The sequence below is a fragment of the Triticum dicoccoides genome, chromosome 4B (assembly GCF_002162155.2).
Source record: "Triticum dicoccoides isolate Atlit2015 ecotype Zavitan chromosome 4B, WEW_v2.0, whole genome shotgun sequence".
In the NCBI taxonomy this organism is placed as follows: domain Eukaryota; kingdom Viridiplantae; phylum Streptophyta; class Magnoliopsida; order Poales; family Poaceae; genus Triticum; species Triticum dicoccoides.
Genome location: NC_041387.1, coordinates 438,437,395 through 438,456,739, shown reverse-complemented (window position 1 = coordinate 438,456,739; position 19,345 = coordinate 438,437,395). Strand labels below are relative to the sequence as shown.

Below are 19,345 nucleotides of genomic sequence, written 5' to 3'. Positions count from 1 at the left end.
TTGCGGGGATACTTATGTTTATCTGTACTAGCACAAATTCCCATGCGTTGTAACGGGGCATACATATTCTATTGCACAATATCAATTTTGTGTGACATATATCTTTAGGATACATATTCTATGGTCCAATATCAACCGTGTGTACCACATATCTTTTTGACTATCACATACATCAGGTGACAATGTTGACCTTTTTTACTGTTGAACTACTGCTTCCTCCACCCTACATATATGTCTCTTTGTGTTCAGCGTCATCTTATAACGACTCTCTTTCTGTACCGCTCGATCTTTCGATGACTCTCTAAAGAGGTTCATGTTAGCTGGGGTTTGCTTGTCTTGATTGATCGAACAATGGACGTTTTCCATCTAAAAAAACGATGGGTGTTGCCTCATGTTGTAAGAAATGTTTAAATTTGCATTATTTCAATTTTCTTTTTGTTCGAGGGTGATCGGTAAATGTGTCTATCGGGTAGCAACTCGAAAAACCGTATGAGTATTGTAGGAGTACCAATGCACATGCACAATAGCTTTATGAGATAGCTTAAGCCACTATTGAATACAAAATAAAATTTGGTAATCACTTTAATGGGAAAATTGCACTGACTCTTTAGAAATGCAAATATTCACTCATACCTGCTGCAGAGTATGCAAAAGTTCATACATTAAAAAGCATACAGTAGAGCAGGGGTGGCCGATTGTCTCTTCAACTAAGGGAAAATTAGATAGTAAAGAAACAGATTCCCAAACTATGATTTTAGGCATGAATTTTTTTTACTGACAATCGGTTAAAAGAACATTTCATTTGATAATAGAAAATCACAGTAATTAGCCAAATCGGTGATGTTGTACTGTTTTTTCTAAAATATTGATAGTCATATTCGGCAGCAAACTTGTGTGCCTATAATTCCATGCCTTTTCATTTTATAAGCTTTAGGACAAAAAAAACTGTGTAGTACCATGGTCCACACCAGTATTGTTTATTTGAGGCACTACCATTGCTTTTGAGCTATACTTTCAGCTTGCAGCTTGCTCCTCACACGCACATACGTGTATTTTTGCCTCTGTATGTACGCACGTGCCCCAGCCTAAGCTCTTTTTGCATGTGTGTGTATGTGCGTAGGACATGTGTGTTCCTCGTTTTTGACGATAAAATCGAATCCACGCCTGACCCTCTAATTCCTGCTTGCTGATTATTTTTTGCTGCTGACCAGACCAGCATCGGCCCATACGTGGGATAGAGCGTCCATAAGTTTATTTGTGCATGTATTAAGTAATTAACTTCGTTTTCCTATCACAATTGAGAGCTAGCTCAACTGGCTAGAGGTTTGGAGTTTGACTCCCGCCGTACACATGGTTTCTTTTTTCCAATTCTAATTTGGGATTGTTTGTGTTGGCAGGCCGAGGCCCAACGTGGGCCAGCATGATGCTACACTTTGGGCCGGATGTGCCTGGCCGAGCGAGATCGTGGTGTGGCCCAGCCTGCTGTTTGTACTGTTTCAAGAAAAAATGCTGTTCGTATGCTCTACGACGGACGAAAATCCAATCCAGATGACGGTCGAAAAAATAGCCGACGTATACAATGCAAAAGGATCTGATGACGAAAAAGATGGAGAAACAATCCCCCTTTAATATTAGGTAGAGGTAGAGATATCCTGTTAAAACAAAATGTAGTTCGTTTCAATATTGATCTGTGCAAACGCATTCACAGGCCAGATCACCCAAAAGCTTTGGCTCTTTGGCTGAAATGATTTTGTAGATTCTTTGGAGGATTAAAATCTTTAGAATTATTTCCAGATTAGTTGTTCTGTTTCTTCAGAAATTTTTTCTGGATTGGTTAGGATTGAATCCTATAGGAACTTTTCCTAAGGATTCCATTGTACTACATCTCATAGAAAAGTTAGCATCCACTCAAACCTCTTGGAAAGAACCCTTTGTTTCCCAATCAAACAAACCAAAATAATGCAAGGTTGGAGTAGGCATGACATTCAAATCCTGTAATTTTTTTTCCTATTGCTGTGTTTTGAGAATCCTGTGAATTAAAGAGGCCCATAATCTGTTGAGAAAAGATGGACAAATCAGTACTGTGTCAGAATGTTTATCATTTGACGCGGAAGATTGGCGATTACAACAATCATCTAATCACTTCAAAATTTTAACCTGGGATGCTACCCGGTTGAGGATTGACGTGGTTACATTTACAGCCCCAAATAATGTGATTTTCCATATATCTGAATATACTGGACCAAATCAGACTACATTGGCCACCAACAGATCTTTCCTTCTGGTATCGTCCTGTGCTGAGTCCCGGGGACATCAGAGCAACAGCCCTATTGTTGTATGTACATCATCCATCCAGGATAGTCTTGCAGGTATAAATTGACCAAAGAAATGCCCCTAGGAAATGTCACTGTACATCCCTCACAGACTTCCTCTTCAGCCAATGATTCAGTGAGTTGACAGTTATTTTTATCATTCCCTGTGGTCTCCTAGGGCGTGGGGGGGCTCTGAGTTTGGATGAAACAGGAGGACGGCTTTCTGGTCCAACAAAAACTTCAAGACCCAGTTCATCCGTCAAAACAGCAGTTACTGCATGCTCGACATCGATAGCAGTCGTTTCGACATCAGTGTATGATGTCTTCTCATGACCCGTGATGATGACCAAATCATCCTGGACCGCTCTTCCTACTCAAAAAATAAGAATAACCAAGTAGAATGGTTGAATTGTCAGTAGAATATACAACATCTTCACTCTAAGAGTCATACAGATAAAGCTACAGTGTTGAAGGTTACCTAAAAGATGCTCCTCTTTGATTTTGCGGAGAGTTGAGAGAACAACGATGCGAGCTTCAACCTGTGAAACATACAGTTGAGTAGATGGCTTAGAATATATTCAACGGAACTCAAAATATGCCACTGGAGTTACTTCACTCGTGCAGAATCATTTATCACTTTGATGCAAGATGACACTTCCAGTTGGTACAACAGATTGTAAGGTCTGTGGGTTGTAACTTCCCTTCTATTAATGCAAAGATTTGAAACACTTGCATTCTCGGAAAAAAAGAGAGCATATGATACATTAGTAGACATATACTCTCAATCTCAGATTACCTTTGAAAGCCCACGAACATCAACAGTTTGGTTTTGATCAACATCTTTTTGCAAGAATCTTGCCACTTTTTCAAGAAAAAGGTTGAATGATTCGTTCCTCTCATCTTTTCGATTTAAATGGTAAAAATTTCGATTTGCACCATCTCTAGACAAAACTCCTTCACTCCATTCCACTATCAATTCCTTGAGATAATAGTCATATGCTTGATACCTGTCATGGGTAAAACAACAAATTTAACCCAGAAACAAAACATATACTTATATACCCTTTGCTGTGATAGTATCAGCCTATCCGCTGACAGCTTCTCGGCATGCTTCCTATCATGGAACAATAGAAGGATTATCAACAACAACAAAAATGCTCGCACGATTGCTCCTCTGTTGATATTTGTTGGTATTATTTATAAATCATAACTTCGTAACTTGAAGGAATTTCTACTATACATTATCTCTGTTATGAAAACACTTCTATACAGAAACCTGTATATCAAATAAACCTTTTAAATCCCCTTTTCTTCTAGAAAGGAAGAGATTGGATTTTGTCCTTGTATGGGTGGATGCTCCTAATATCTCAACCATGAAATGTGACTTGAGATGAGCACACACACTCTCACCTGATTGCCTACATTTATTGCGATAGGGCAACGCAATGCGCAGGATCTAAAGGCACATTTTCTCAGCATGAAATGTGACTTGAGATGCGCACACATTATCACTTGATTGCCTACATTCATTGAGATAGGGTAAGAGAACGTGTGTGGATCTCAAGGCACATTTCATGGCCGGCATAGTAGACGCTTCCATCTATACAAGTACAAATTTCTAAACTAAAAAAATGGAGAAGAAAAGCAAAGGAATGCCAAAGAAACAGTATACAGAAGTTCTAGTCACATACCCTGCTTGTCTCATTTCCTGATAGATTGCCAAGCATTTCTGGATTTCCTTTAAAGATCCATATTTGGAGCGCGCTGTCAGGAGAGTTCTGTATGTCACCTGGAACATGAACTTGTACCTCAGTATCTGATGCAATCTTACATCAATGCAATTCTTGATAAGTGATCATAGGAATCAAAAGTTTAATTCCTCTAATAATAACATGGACATTCGGGGAAGAGCGGAGAGACCAGGTGCCATATGATACTATCTAACATCAACAACTAATGGATATATAAAGAAATAAACCCAACCAATTATAAGAAAAAAAATTGTACTCTCAGAATATAAGAAAGAATAGTGCAAGAAAATATGCATGCGTCCACAGAATTGAGTCGTCAATAGAACAAAATTATTCTCGATAACAATCAACAATTTAGACTCACCATATTGGGCTTCAGTTGGTGTGCTTTCATTTCTTCAAACAAGTGCAGCGCCAACTTCAAATCTTTACTTTCTACACATGCCTGCAGGAAATTGACACATAAGCTTACTGGTACTATAAGCTTACAACAAACATGATGCAGTGTCCTGTATCTTAACCAAGTCACTACATTGTCTAATGGCCAACCTTAATAGCTACAGTATATGCAGAGACATTCAGTTTTATTCCAACACGTTGCATTCTTCTGAGTGCCTGTACCCAGAAAATTAGACAACATTAGTCCACATTTATCAAGGAAGCAACTTGGTCCAAAAAAACCATGATATAACACTTGCAAATTTTCATATATCATTACATAAAAACTCTTCCATGATATGCACTAATTTCAGGAACTCTTCTCTCTCCATGATTACATTGTCATATACTCATACAGTAAAGTAGTATGCACTGTGATCACAGATTAGAGGAGGGACTATTCACCATCTAAACTGCAGAAAAACTGAAGAATGCTGATTGGCTGTACTAATAAATAGTTCATGCAGATTGTACTTTAAATTCATTATTAGTTATTGATTCTACAAGAGACGCAGTCAACTCTATATAGAGGAATACTTGAACTAATGAAGAGACTATTTAGTTCATTAGTTGCTACAACAGGATATCAGGGAAATATCATAGCAGCATTTAGTGTGGAGTGATCATACTTTGTTCATCAGTTGCTACAACAAGGAAAAATTATCAATTTAAAGATTTATTACTAACCTGAATAGCTCCATTCCTATTTTGAGATGTTCCATAAATATCCATGAGAATGGACCAGCTAATACGGTCAGGACAAAGACCATTTCGCTTCATTTCATTCATTACAGACTTTGCACGTTCGTCATTAGTACCACATGCCATCATCAAAATGTTATAAGTTGTAACTGTTGGCCTAAATGGAACAACCAAGATAGTGCCGCCATTGGTGCTCGGATGCTCTTCACAGAATGTGAAGTTGTCTGGGAGAGATCCTTTCTGTTCAAGCGACAGAGATACCTTGATTCCAAATTCTATCCAGCTATTGAACAAGCGGAAAGCTCTATCATATTGGCATGACTTGACCAAAGCAGTAAGGATAATATTGAAGCATGGGGCAGTAGGCTGACAGCCATCCCTTATCATTTCTTCAAGGATCTCTATGGCACCATCAACCAAACCAGAATTTGCATAAGCATTGATTAATGATGACCATGTGACTAGGTTAAGACGAGCACCAACTGCCCGCATATCATCTTTGATGTTGGAAGCCATCTTCCACATTTTTGCCTCTGCAAACACCTGAAATTCGAATAGAGGAATTACGGGGGCATAAAAAGGAAATACATATGGACCAAGACAATAACAACAGAAGCCTCATACCTTCATCATCGTACTGTATGTAAAAACATCTAACTTTAAAATCCCATCGTGTTCCTTTTTCTTCATTTCCTCATAAATTTCTTGTGCCGTGTTGAACTCTCTAGCATTGCAACATGTCTTCAGAAGTATGTTATATGACGCCAAATCAGGACGGACACCAAATTTCTGCAAAATGGAATATGTGGAGCATTAGGTTGCTGCCAACGAGTTGTGTAAGTTAATCCACCAGGACTGCACACTTTCTGTTAGGGTTTCTGATTTGCATGTTTGCTTCCAGATTTGAGCTGACTGTCTACTTGCCACTGCAAAGATGGGAAATGGGATCGATTTGCCAGTTGTTACTCCAACAAGAGTCAACAAAGTTGGCCCATGAAAATGACCATTAACCCGTTATTTTTTTTCAAAAAAAACATAGCATTCAGGCATTTCATCAAGCAGGTGGTGCACCCAAGTTAAGATTGGGTGGACAGCACAACTGTGATGACCTTGGGGTACGGTCTTGGAGGTACCCGTGACTGCAAGGCCCTAGCTGTAGCATGTGCAGAGACACAGACCATGCAGGTGCATTGACGAATGCTAATTAGAGCGGCTCCCGTGCCATAATAGCTCGAGGCAAGGCGGGCTGAGCTCGGTGCCACCACGCCTACTCATGCTAACTCCTTGCACCCCAGCCCCATCTCAGGCTCTGTGCGGGGACAGTGGCTGGGACTCTAGCGCAAGCTCCGTATATATCCATGCGGTCACGCTCCACACCAGTCACAACGTCACCAAAACCTCCCTGCAGACACAGGATCAGGCTATCCAAGGGGCCATGGTCACAGCTGAGCAAGAGGTGTTAGACTGCGGCAATCTCACAGTTACAGGCACTGACATCGAAGCCGATGAAAGCAAACAGCTCATCCAGTTCTAATTTGAAGGGAAAGAAGACAGCATAACAAGGATGAAAAGAAGTAGAAGGGTAGTCTGGGAATTTATGGAAATTGGAGCCAAAAGTGCACATAAGAAACTTGTTTCCATTCTTTCCAATGGCATGACTATGATGGCAATTAGCAAGATTTCGATGGCAAATCGCAAACCTGTGTAGTGGCAAGCATGAAATTATTCCAAAAATGAAAGGTGCGACTAGACGCATGCACAACATACACACTTATTGTAGTGAATATAGAGCCTAATTGGTTTGGTGCCAATAATTGGCATGCGTTGGCAAGTTCAAAAAAATTGGCTATCAATTGGTTCTTGCCCATCTCTCAAAAAAGTTACCAAATTTTGGCAACTTTTGGTTTTGCCAAATTCTGGCAGCAAACCAATTAGCCTCATAATGCAAAACGACCTGAGCAAGCATGCAAGAACAAATAAATAGTAGCCAAAGAAATGGGGATGTGATAATATCTAGAAGCTTCACTGGGAGAAGTGGAGTTGCAGGAAAGATTTATTATGATGTAGTGGAAACAATCGCTTGAAGCTAAATAGCCTACCTATGAACAGCAACAATAGGGTAGAAGATGCATTACTTGCATATGCTTGTAGACCGAAAAATTGTAGCTCATGCTGTGGGCATTCGCATTCATAAGGCTGTTGAAGACATGTGTATTCGGAGTAATCTTCTCAGCAAGCAGCCCCTGTGTAAGAGCCATACATATGAGTGGAGACTGAACCTGACTACCTAAAGTACAGCATTTGTTTACAAAAGGTGAGCACAAGGTAGTAGTATTTCATTAGATGAATATTGTTAATTGCAGATATTGTTTCCTTATAATTTCCACTTTTGTTGTTTTTTATGGTCAACTCAAGGAATATGCATAGATTTCTTTTCTGGAGAACATCTGAGGTTTTGAACAAACTGAAAAGATTAAGGAAGGGCAATTTGTTCAGAAATTTACAGGTGTACTAAGTTTTCTGGTTTACCATCCTAAATAGTACAGTTTCTTTTACCAGAAATAGTACAGCTCGTAAGATATTTTTATTGATTTATGTTCAGGAGTTTCCCAATTGATGAATCATTGCGGAACTAACAGCACCTGTGATTTATGGTGCTCTGGAATGTATTCACCTAGATCTTCATACTTTTTCCACTTCTACCTATATGCAAGTATAAATTTGAACTACGTTCGCTAGTCCCATACCTCAAATATGATCCGAGCTTGTACAGAAGAACCACAATGACTACATATATCGATGATACTTCGGCACGCAAACATATTGATACCTCCCAACTGGTCCTTGAGTGCTCCAAAGACCTTTAGGGCATGTTTCAATTCCTTTCTTTTCCCAAAAGCTTCCATAGTATTGCAGAGTAGAAGTTGGGAGTGCGGAAAGATACGTGCATACCTACACGTCAAAGGCAATGCATGAGCAGGTATGAAGTAATGAAGATACCCAAAACAGTAGGAAAATCTAATGTATCACAAAATGAAATTCCTGATTATTGGAAAGCATAGTTTTCAAATTGATTAACGATTTTTATATATTCAAAAATCTGCCACAAGAAAGTGTCATTGGCAAAAGTAAAACCGAATGAAGAGAAATGCAGCAAGTATGATCACCTGATCGCCATATCTGGATCTCGCTTCCTGACGAATATTTTCAGTACATCCATTGGATCCACGATGCCTTTGACAAAGAATCCACAGGCTAAAAGAAAAATAACAAAGAAAAACATTAACAACGGTAACTTCAAACTAACATGAGCTTCACAACTACATCACCATCCAAAGCACTAATAGCAGAAATCCATAAATAAGAAAATTGCACGTGAATAATGTTATGCCTAGGTGGAGTAATCAGCAGAACAGTGAGTGCCACTCCATCCGTAATTCATAGCTAAATCATACTTACATGTAACATGTGACTACAAAACACACAACCAACAGGCCATGAGAGTCATATCATGTTTACACTCGAGCGTGGCAGAGAATTTATGTTCCTACAAAGTTCCTTAAAAGTTCAGGAAGTAACTAAAATAGGGCCAAATTAAATACAAAGATATCTTCAACATATACATAAAAATTTATCCTCCTGCACACTGAACATTCGCTGTGCGAATGCTAAATAAAACGAATGTATTGTACTTCAAGCGATGGGAAAATATATATTATATGAAACTGATCAAGAAACATGATACAGGATTAATGCTAGAATGACACCACAATGTCTTGTGCTGCTCCCAACTAGTGTTAAAAAAACTCATGGATTCCAGACACCAAGCTACTATAACTGTATGTTAACAAGTAGTATAATCATTCATATGACAGATATCATTACATAAATGATAAATCCAACAGGGTGCCGTGTAGAAATAACACCACCGTCTACAGGATTAACATCATGATCAAAAAATAGCAAAACTCCATGATTTACAGGCTGCTATTTGGCAAACAGAAATGGTACTTCTGAAACAAAACAGCTACTGAGTAACCATATCAAACTGACAAGTGCAGCGTGCTGATGTAACATCGGAATCAGTCAATAAACTCTATACGTACAGTCTGTGAATGTTACTTTTTAGTCTAGGAATTAAAGCATCTAAGGCCAACTCTAACCGATCCCATGTCCGGCATTAGAGGAGTAAAATTTTGGTTTTACTCCCCTAACTGGCACCTAGCCGATCCCCTAAACCAAATAGAGGAGGATAATTTTTACTCCGCCTCCTATCCGGCGCCTAAATATACTCGGCCGCTACTGCTCGAAGGAAAAAAATCTGCTTCTCTCGCGCCTCTTCCCCCGCCACTGCCTCTTCGCCGGTGCACCTCCCAGCGACCGTCCGCTGGCCCACCGCTACCTCGTTGCTTCCCTTGGCCCTCTCTGCCCTTCTGCCCGACTCAGAGCCTGTTCGCCGCCCGTCGCCGTCACCGGAATCAAGGTGAAACGCCGCCGTCATGGCCATAGCCAATTCGTCGGATTGCTTCGAATCTTCTTCCTCTTTGGCGGCCGCCGCATCTGACCTTGCTTGGGCACCACTGCAATTCATTCCCACGCGTCGTCGCCCGCTGGTTTGGCCTAAACGACGCCGGCCGGCCGGTGCACCACCACCGCCTTGCAAGTGTTCGACAATTTGCCTAGGTGAGTGTTTTCCTTCGTTTCGTTTTGAACCAAGACGTTTGAATTGAAGATGAAAAGGTTGAGGGAGACGGTCTTCGAGGACTTGTCATCGTCTGAAGAGGAAGATGACGAAGACTTCGAAACCATACTTAGCATGATTTTCAATGATGAAATTCGGCGGCCTAGGAGAGGATCGCAGTTTGGCCGCACAAAAATCAACCATGATAGAGCGGAGGGCCATGCCAAGTTCACGAGAGACTATTTTGATCCAAATCCAACCTATCCGGAGAAGTACTTTCACCGGCGCTTTTGGATGCACACAAGTCTTTTTCTGACCATTGCAAAAGCCATTGAGAAGTATGATGACTGGTTCAAGCTTCAAAGAAATGCATGCGGAGAGATAAGTGTAAGCCCTCTCATGAAGTGCATTGCGGCTGTTCGAGTTTGGCATATGGGTGTTCAGCCGATACAATTGATGACTATGCCCGCATTGGTGAAGACACAATCTTGGAGGCCGTTCAAAGCTTCACTAAAGCAGTGATCGATGTTTTTGGACCGGAGTACTTGAGGGCACCCAATGAGGAAGACACCCAGAGGTTGATGGTAGAGAGTGAAGCAAGAGGATGGCCAGGGATGCTTGGATCACTTGACTGTATGCACTGGACATGGAAGAATTGTCCTGCATGGTGGAAGGGTCGATACAAAGGCCACTGCAACAATCCAACGATCATTCTTGAGGCAGTTGAGGAAGGATCTTTGGATATGGCATTCATTCTTTAGTTTGCCTAGCTCTCACAATGACTTGAATGTGCTGTCGAGATCACCATTGTTTTCTAGGCTTATTACAGGCGATGCTCCTGCTTGCAACTATTCGGTCAATGTACTCGATGGGTTACTACCATGCGTATGGCATCTATCCCCCATGGGCCACATTAGTCAAAACAATTCCGCATCCAAAAGGTACAAAAATATTCACTTTGCCAAATGTCAAGAAGCGGCTAGGGAAGATGTGGAGAGAGCCTTCGGTGTGCTTTAGAAGCACTTTGCAATTGTTCATGGCCCTGCCGAGTACTGGAGCTCCAAGGTTCTATGGCAAATCATCACTTGTTGCATCATATTGCATAACATGATCATTGAAGATGAGAGGGATATGCCTAAGAACTTTCAGTACATCACCAATGGGACTCCTGTTGAGCCAGAGTATGATCCAAATAGGATCCAGACATTCCTTGAAGGGCATCATGGGATCGAGAACCGACAAGTTCATACTCAGCTCCAAGAAGATCTTCTGGCCCGGATTCTAGACAGCGTGGTGGCTTCCGCGGGCATCGTGGTGGTCGGGGCGGACGAGGGAGCCGGTACCGTCCACGTCCGCCGCCACCACCGGTTGTTGTCGAGCAGACGACAGATAGCGGGGCTGCCGAGGAGCCTGTGTTGACCGGTCACGCTATGGAGGTGGTGACGGATCTTGCGTCTGCTCCGGTTCCTGAGATCGAGGTTATGACTGATGTGTCCGTGAAGATGATGGACAGGGCTGAGTCTGATAGAGCGTCCAAGTGGGCGCGCAGGAAGGAAAAGATGCTTTGTTATCGTTGTGGAGACAAAGGCCACTTCATTGCGGAGTGTGTGGCGCGGTTATGTGATACCTGCGGTAAACTGGCACACGAATCTGGGGATTGTCCGTTACTGCGCGATCAGGCACCGTCACTCATGATGTATGGATTTTACTGTGCTGAGTTAACTTTTTTCGAGTCTCCGACTGAGCGTGAGGTTCCTGACGAGTCCCCGAGTCTGACCACGGGGATTGTCAAGGTCACCAGAGGGGAGGTGTCCGAGACACAGATCATGCAGAGGCTTCGAGAGCTGGCCCCTGGGGATTTTTAGTGGGACCTTGTCAGTCTTGAGGATAAGATGTTCAGGGTTGAGTTCCCTTCCGTGGAGGATCTGCAGAGGTTGTTGAGTTTTGGGATGTGTAAGGTGCCGCGTACTGATGGCATCCTTGAGTTTCAGGAATGGAAGCTTGTTGAGCCTCAGGGCAAACCGCTTACGCAGGCGTGGTTGCGATTTTCCGGGGCACCTTCCACGCCGCTGCAGGATGCTCGGGTTGTGGCCAGCATGGGTATTCTTGTGGGGAAACCTGAGCGTGTGGACATGGCTTTCACCAGAGCTCACGGGATTGCTCGGGTTCTGGTCAGTATTCTGAACATTGAGTTTGTGCCGGAAGTGGTTAAGTGGGCTTATCGAGGCAGGATTTATAATCTGGTTATTGAGTTTGAGGACGAGAGCCTTCTGGCTGCGTCGGCTCACGAGTCTGACATTGATATGCACGAGGGTGACAGTGGCGCGGGAGTTCAGGAACCACCGGTCGAGGACTCTGGACGACAGCTGTCCATGGGGCCGGGGTCCGAGACCGCGACGACCGGGGATACATCTACCCACCCCTCCTCGGTGCCTTCGACGATTCTAAGATTTGGGTCCTTCGAGCCTTCTTCTGCACCACCGAGGTTGTGGAGTGACCGGGTTGAGTCCGAGGAGGCTTTTGAGCTCGATTTGCCTGCTTTGGGGTTACAGGATGCAGTGGATACGAGTACTAGGGATATTGGGGTTACATATCTTTCGGTCTGGGGGGAGGAGGAGGTGAGTCGGCAGGTGGCCACTCCCTTTTCTGCTCAGCGCAAGGTTCCCCCTCAGGACATGGCGCAGCTTCTCGGGCCTGACGTGTCGGGAGGAGCCCTGGGGCAGGCGGCTTCGGGGTGCTCTCTTTCGGCTGCCGAAGGGGATGCGGGGCAGGTGGCTCCCGTGTCCGCTTCTTCGTTGGGAGGAGGTCCGGGGCAGGAGGCCTCGGATAACTCGTCTCCCGTTGCGTCCTCCTTTCGGTTGGTGTCGGCTTTGCCTTCGGGAGAGGGCTCGGGGCAGGTGGCCTCGGAGCTTTCTCCTCCGAAGGCGCCTGTGGTGGTGGCTTCTTCGGTGCTGGGTGGAGAGCTGGGTGGAGAGCTAGGGCGGGCGGCCCTTGTTCTGCCTCCACCATCCTCGCAGCCGAACCCGACTTGTGGGGCGCGCCAGGCGTCCCGTCCACCTTCTGGCGAGGCGGTGGGGGAGCCCGTGCAGGTCGATCGGGCTGCTGGTTGGGGTGAGGCAGGAGGCCGTACCCCAACCGCGATCTCTCGGGAGGAGGTCATTGCGTTTGGTGGGATTCAGGATCCGATGTCTGAGGGGCGCCGGGTGAGTGGCCGTCTCCAGGCACATCCGGATGTGGACGACATTCAGCAGCGGTGCGCCATGAGGGCGGCCAAGCTTCGTGATGTGGAGGTCACTACTGGTATGTCGGTCAATACCTCTAATTCCATTCTGCATTTTTCAAACGATGAGATTGTGGATAATGCAAATCAATTAGGAGTTTCACTAGGTAGTAATGGCACTGAAATTTCTAATTCTATTAATGATCTTCTGGATCTAGAGGCTGAGCGGGCCTTAGAGATGATTCGCAATATTGCGGCTGTTAAACCCATGTGTGAGTCTGAGGTTGATGCGCTCGGGTCAGGGTGCTCGACAATTTTTGTGCGGATCTTATGCCACCTATTTCTGAGGCGGATGTAGAGGATGATTCTACTGAGATAGTTTTGGCAAGCCCTTCTGACAATGGTTGTGAGGACCAGTTGCAGAGTCAAACTATCCCTAAGCGCAAGTGGAAACGGAAGGTGTACCCGGTGTCCGCAGTGCGTAGGAGTGCTAGGATTCGTACGGCAAAAAAATTCCATGATGAACTATGAAAGGAATCTTTTGGAATAGCAGAGGTCTAAAGGACTTGGCTAAAAGAAGGTTTCTTGCTGAGGCGTCTGTCGAGCATCATTTAGATTTTATCACTCTATCGGAGACGGGTAGAGATAATTTTGTGCCTCAATTTCTAAATACTTTGTCGGAGGGTATAGATTTTGATTGGCATTGCTTGCCGCCGAGAGGGAGATCGGGTGGAATCTTACTCGGCGTTAGGTGCGAAACGCTTGAGGTTCGCAGTGTGGTTATGGGTGACTTTGCAGTCAAGTTCCGGGTGCGGTCGAACATGGGTTTAATTGGGCTCTGGTTGCGGTATATGGGGCTGCGCAGCCCGAGCTTAAGCCCGAGTTCTTGGCTGATCTCGTTGGATTTGTGGTTCCGAGCAGTTGCCTATCCTGGTGGGGGGTGATTTCAATATAATTAGAAGGCGTGAGGATAAGAACAATGATAACTTTGACGACAGATGGTTGTTCATGTTCAATACCATCATTGAAAGTTTGAACCTGAGAGAAATTGAGCTCTCGGGCAGAAAATTCACCTGGGCTAATGCGCTGCCAAATCCGACGTATGAGAAGTTGGATCGAGTGTTGGCCAGTGTCGATTGGGAACAGAAGTTCCCTCTAGTAACAGTCCAGGCCCTGTCCCGTGGTATTTCCGACCACATGCCGCTATTTGTGGATTCTGGTGAGCCCTCCCACCTGGGGAACAAGAATGTGTTCTCCTTTGAGATGGCTTGGTTTGAACGTGAAGGCTTCCTTGATCTCGTGGCTAGAGAGTGGGCTAAGGATTCAGGAGGAAAGACTGCGCTTCAGCGATGGCAGAATAAGATTAGACACTTGAGGAGTTTCCTACGTGGATGGGCTAAGCATCTTAGCGAGATTTATAAGGTTGAAAAGGAAAGGCTTCTTTCCCTTATTCAGTCCCTGGATGTAAAAGCAGAAACCACGATTCTGCCGGCCGCGGAGCTTCATGCCAAGCTTGACGCGTAATTGAGGCTGAAAGAACTTCTTAGGGAAGAAGAGTTGAAGTGGGCGTTGCGGGCCAAGGTCCGGCGAGTAGTCCAGGGGGACGCGAACACTCAATTCTTTCACATGATTGCTAATGGTAAGCATCGAAAGAAGAGGATCTTTCAGCTTGAGCAAGATGAGGGTATAATTGTAGGACAGGAAAACCTAAAATTGTACATAACCGAGTACTATAAGCAGTTGTTTGGTCCTCCAGAACAGAACTGTGTGTCTCTGGATGAGTCCAGGGTTGAGGATGTTCCTTAGCTCACAGCTGTGGAGAATGATATTCTGACGGCTCCTTTCTCCGAGAAAGAGGTTCTTGAGGCCGTTTCGCAAATGAAAAATAACAAAGCGCCGGGCCCAGATGGATTTCCAGCGGAGTTCTGTAAGAAATGCTGGCATATCATTAAAGGGGATTTGTTGCCTTTGTTCAATGATCTGTTTGCTGGACAGCTTCATCTTTTTCAGCTAAATTTTGGAACGATCACCCTTCTACCTAAGAAAACAGAGGCTGTGAGAATTGAGCAATTCAGGCCTATCTGTCTTCTTAATGTTAGTTTCAAAATTTTCACCAAGGTCGGGACCAATAGGCTCACACAGATCGCGCATGCTGTTGTACAGCCTACCCAAACTGCTTTCATGCCGGACAGGAACATCCTTGAGGGAGTTGTGGTCCTTCATGAAACGCTCCATGAAATCCACACAAAAAAGCTGGATGGGGTTGTTTTCAAAGTGGATTTCGAAAAAGCGTATGACAAAGTCAAATGGCCATTCCTTCAACAGGCCTTACGCATGAAGGGTTTTGATGAGGCTTGGTGACGCCAGGTAGAATCCTTTACGCAAAAAGGTAGTGTTGGAATTAAAGTAAATGATGATATAGGGCATTATTTCTAGACACACAAAGGCCTGAGGCAAGGAGATCCAATGTCCCCTATTTTGTTCAACATTGTGGTTGACATGTTGGCAATTCTCATAGGCAGGGCAAAGAAGGCCGGTCAGGTAGGTGGCTTGGTGCCTAACCTAGTTGATGGGGGGGTGTCCATTTTGCAGTACGCTGATGATACAATCATCTTTATGGAGCATGACTTGGCAAAAGCGAGAAACATGAAGCTGGTGTTGTGTTTATTTGAACAATTGTCCGGTTTAAAGATTAACTTTCATAAAAGCGAGTTGTTCTGCTTTGGTAGAGCCGAGGAACAAGAAGCGTATAGGCAATTGTTTGGATGTGAATTAGGGGCTTTACCTTTTACTTACCTAGGTATACCCATTCATCATCGTAAGCTCACGAACAGAGAGTGGAAATGCATCGAAGATCGGTTCGAAAAGAAACTTAGTTGCTGGAAGGGCAAACTTATGTCTTATGGAGGCCGGTTAATTCTTATTAATTCGGTGCTCACAAGTATGTCGATGTTCCTACTATCTTTCTTTGAGATTCCAGTTGGGGTTAGGAAAAGGCTGGACTTCTATCGATCAAGATTTTTTTGGCAGAGTGATGATCTCAAGAGAAAGTATAGACTCGCCAAGTGGGATGTTATTTGTCGTCCTAAGGATCAAGGGGGGTTGGGTATCGAGAATCTTGAGGTCAAGAATAGATGCCTGCTTAGTAAGTGGCTTTATAAGCTATCAGTTGAGACTGATGCAACTTGGGCACAGATTCTCCGTAACAAGTATCTGCAATCCAAAACTTTGTCACAGGTAACAGTGAGACCAACTGATTCGCCGTTTTGGAAGGGGCTTATGAGAGTTAAGGCAGCCTTCTTTAATAGAACAAAGTTTATTGTCGGAGATGGCAACGATACTCGCTTCTGGGAGGACACTTGGCTTGGTGATACACCATTGGCATTACAGTACCCAACTCTGTATCGTATTGTCCATCGCCGTGATGCGCTAGTGGCAACGATTATGCAGGCCATTCCCCTTAATATCCAGTTTAGGAGGGTGCTTGTTGGTGATAGATGGGAAGCTTGGCTTCATCTGGTGCGTAGACTGATGGAAGTCCAGCTACATCATCAGCCCGATCAGTTGTGTTGGAAGCTTACTAGGTTTGGACAATTTACCGTTAAGTCGATGTACATTGATGTTATTAACTCGAGTGTCATTCCTAGCTCCAAACATGTTTGGAAAGTCAAAGTTCCTTTGAAAATTAAAGTGTTTATGTGGTTTGTCCATAAACAGGTCATTCTAACAAAGGACAACTTGGTTAAGCGCAATTGGACAGGATCTACTAGGTGTAGTTTCTGTGATCGGGATGAGACCATTAAGCATCTCTTCTTTGAGTGCCCGTTGGCGAGAATTTTGTGGCGCTCCGTGCAAATTGCCTTTAACATTACTCCTTCGAGTTCGGTCGGGTCGTTATTTGGAACGTGGCTGGATGGGATAGAGTCCGATACAGCTAGACACATTCGTGTAGGAGTTTGTGCGTTGTTATGGGCAATTTGGAACTGCATAAATGATTTGGCTTTTAACAGAATAACTACTATTCATTTTTTGCAGGTTGTTTTCCGTGCTACGGCGCTGATCCGTATGTGGTCCTTACTCACTCCGACGGAGGCCAGGGAGCGTTTGGTTACTGGATCTGTCCGGTGGGAGATGATAGCGCGGGATATCTTCAACCGGTTTGGATGGCGGTCATGTAATAGGATAGGCAATTAGTTTTCCTATCTTTATTATGCCAGCCGGTTGTGGCTTTATGGCCTTTATCTGTTTTAGCGTCGAGGTCTATGTGAGCTCGACTTTTTTTGTTTTACGACTAAGACATTGTTGAACATATTTTATTTATCTAAGTGGCCGTATGCATCGTTCTGATGCAGAGGCCGGGGAGTCCCCCCTTTTCGAAAAAAAGAAGAAGATCTTATTAAGCATCACTGGCAGCACTTCCTAGTTGTCTTTTCTCATGTTATTTGCTACATTTGAACCATTAGGTGTGTTTAAATTTGAATAATTCGGTTTGTAAACTTTAAATTCGGTTTGTAAACTATATTCACGATTTGCTTGAACCTTCATATTTGTGTCTAGTTTCTATATGTGTGCTAATATGTAGTTGAAATGCAAACTAGAAATGGATAAGTTAGAAAAAACAAAATTATACTTCGTTATATTTACGGGATCAGCTAGGTCCGGCCAAAATTTAGTGGAGTAAATATACTCCACTACTCGGCCGGACCCTCCTCTATTTTTTTAGGGGATCGGCTAGAGTTGGCCTAAGAGCAAAACCTAACAGTAACTGTGAGGTTTCAGCATCTGCACGAACCAATTGTAAAAGCAGGGTAAACGAGTGATGCACCAAATCCCGATTGATGTACCACCAAGCTTGATGAAACACACAGGATAAGGAGATTCGGGGCGACATTACTTACTAGCTAGGGCCTCGATGGCCTCCACAAACTCCGCCATGATGCGCTCGTCCAGCAGCTGCCGGCAGGCGGCCGCGACGGCGTCGGACGCATCAGCGTCGAGCATGACGGTGGCGTGGACGCCGATGCGGTCGGCGTCGCGGAGAAACTCAAGCACGTGGGGCAGGCCGTGCTCGCGGAGCGCGGCGACGACGCCGCGTGAGAGGAGGCGCCAATTGATGCGGGCTGCGAATCCGGCATCGCCGGAGGCCGCGCGGAGGCCCTCTGCGGCGATGAGGAAGTCGCCGAGGCGGCCGGCACCGGCGAGGTTGGAGGCGACGCGGGAGTAGTAGTCGATGGCGGAGGGGTTGCTGCCGACGTCGGAGAGCAGCGGGAGTACCTTGCCCTTGGGGTTGGGGCTAGGATTGCCATTTGGGGTGGGAGTGGGAGTTGCGGACTGAAGGCGGCCGACGTCGGAGAGGAGGGGGATGACCTTGGCCTTGGGGTTGGGCTTGGGATTGGCACTGGGGGCGGAGATTGTAGTTGCCGACTGCAAGCGGCTGCGGCGGCGGCGCGGGGGAGGCGGTGGCTGTGGGGAGGAGGTCATGGCCATCCCCATGTTGACTGCTGAAGGCTGAGGAGCTGGGGGATTGGAGGTGGAAGAGCCAAGCCAGAGCAGTGTGACTTGGACGGTGGGGCTTTCATGGAGTGGCGCGGATATTTTCGTTCGGATAGACGCTGCCGTCTCTCGTGTGCACTGCACGACAGCCTCTGAACACAACTCTGATTCGGAATGCAGGAAACCAAATCGCTCTTCAGCATCTAATCCCTCCGTTCCTAAATACTCCTATAAGTCTTTTTAGCAATTTCAAATTGACTACACAATATGTATATAGACATATTTTAAAATGTAGATTAATTCATTTTACTTCGTATATAGTCACATATTAAAATCTCTAGGAAAACCTATATTTAGGAACAGTCTACCTACATCCATAATGGTCCATAGTAAAATTTCTACAAAGATTTATATTTAGGAACAGATGGAGTATAACGAAACCCGCTATATTATCCGAGACACTCGGATGGCCTGCCTAGTCACTGTCCAGACGCAAATTTGCTATTCAACCGCATCTGTCAAATCCGACCCAAACATCCAGACTAATCGGCAACCCTCATATTCAACTCATATATGAGGCGGATATGAGACGTTCGAACGCGTCCGGACACTGCCGCCATGTCTGATCCAGCTCACTCTGGCCCATCCGACCCACACATATTCAACCCTATCGGGTGACAAACTTCCATGGCGCCGCAACCGCGTCGTGGTGGACGTATCGGCCTCCGACCATGATGAATTCATCGTC

General features: G+C 44.7%; 1 protein-coding gene across 2 annotated transcripts; it reads right to left on the bottom strand.

Annotated features, from left to right (window-relative positions):
* Window positions 1-2,054: 2,054 nt before the first annotated feature.
* Window positions 2,055-18,684, bottom strand: LOC119290736 (pentatricopeptide repeat-containing protein At5g02830, chloroplastic-like). Of its 2 annotated transcripts, XM_037569372.1 has the most exons (12): window positions 18,003-18,676; window positions 8,371-8,458; window positions 7,951-8,155; window positions 7,339-7,446; window positions 5,828-5,992; window positions 5,189-5,746; window positions 4,613-4,678; window positions 4,428-4,508; window positions 4,004-4,101; window positions 3,109-3,319; window positions 2,791-2,851; window positions 2,055-2,682 (listed from the first exon to the last, which is right to left on the bottom strand). In XM_037569372.1, the coding sequence occupies exons 1-12, from the start codon at window positions 18,595-18,597 to the stop codon at window positions 2,405-2,407; spliced, it is 2,514 nt and encodes an 837-aa protein (XP_037425269.1). In that variant the 5' UTR covers window positions 18,598-18,676; the 3' UTR covers window positions 2,055-2,404. The 2 variants fall into 2 exon arrangements, with proteins under 2 accessions (XP_037425269.1, XP_037425270.1); XM_037569373.1 differs by lacking the exons at window positions 2,055-2,682; window positions 2,791-2,851; window positions 3,109-3,319 and adding an exon at window positions 3,371-3,832 and having other exon boundaries at window positions 18,003-18,684.
* Between the last annotated feature and the right edge of the window lie 661 nt (window positions 18,685-19,345).

Bases quoted from the DNA above. Each gene is read 5' to 3' on its own strand.
- LOC119290736 (XM_037569372.1), bottom strand. From the start codon at position 18,597: ATGGGGATGGCCATGACCTCCTCCCCACAGCCACCGCCTCCCCCGCGC. The intron at 5,993-7,338 runs GTAATGCATCTT...TCCATTTTGCAG, and splicing joins CGGTCTACAAGCATATGCAA to AAATTTGGTGTCCGTCCTGA. The intron at 4,509-4,612 runs GTTGGCCATTAG...AATTTCCTGCAG, and splicing joins CATATACTGTAGCTATTAAG to GCATGTGTAGAAAGTAAAGA.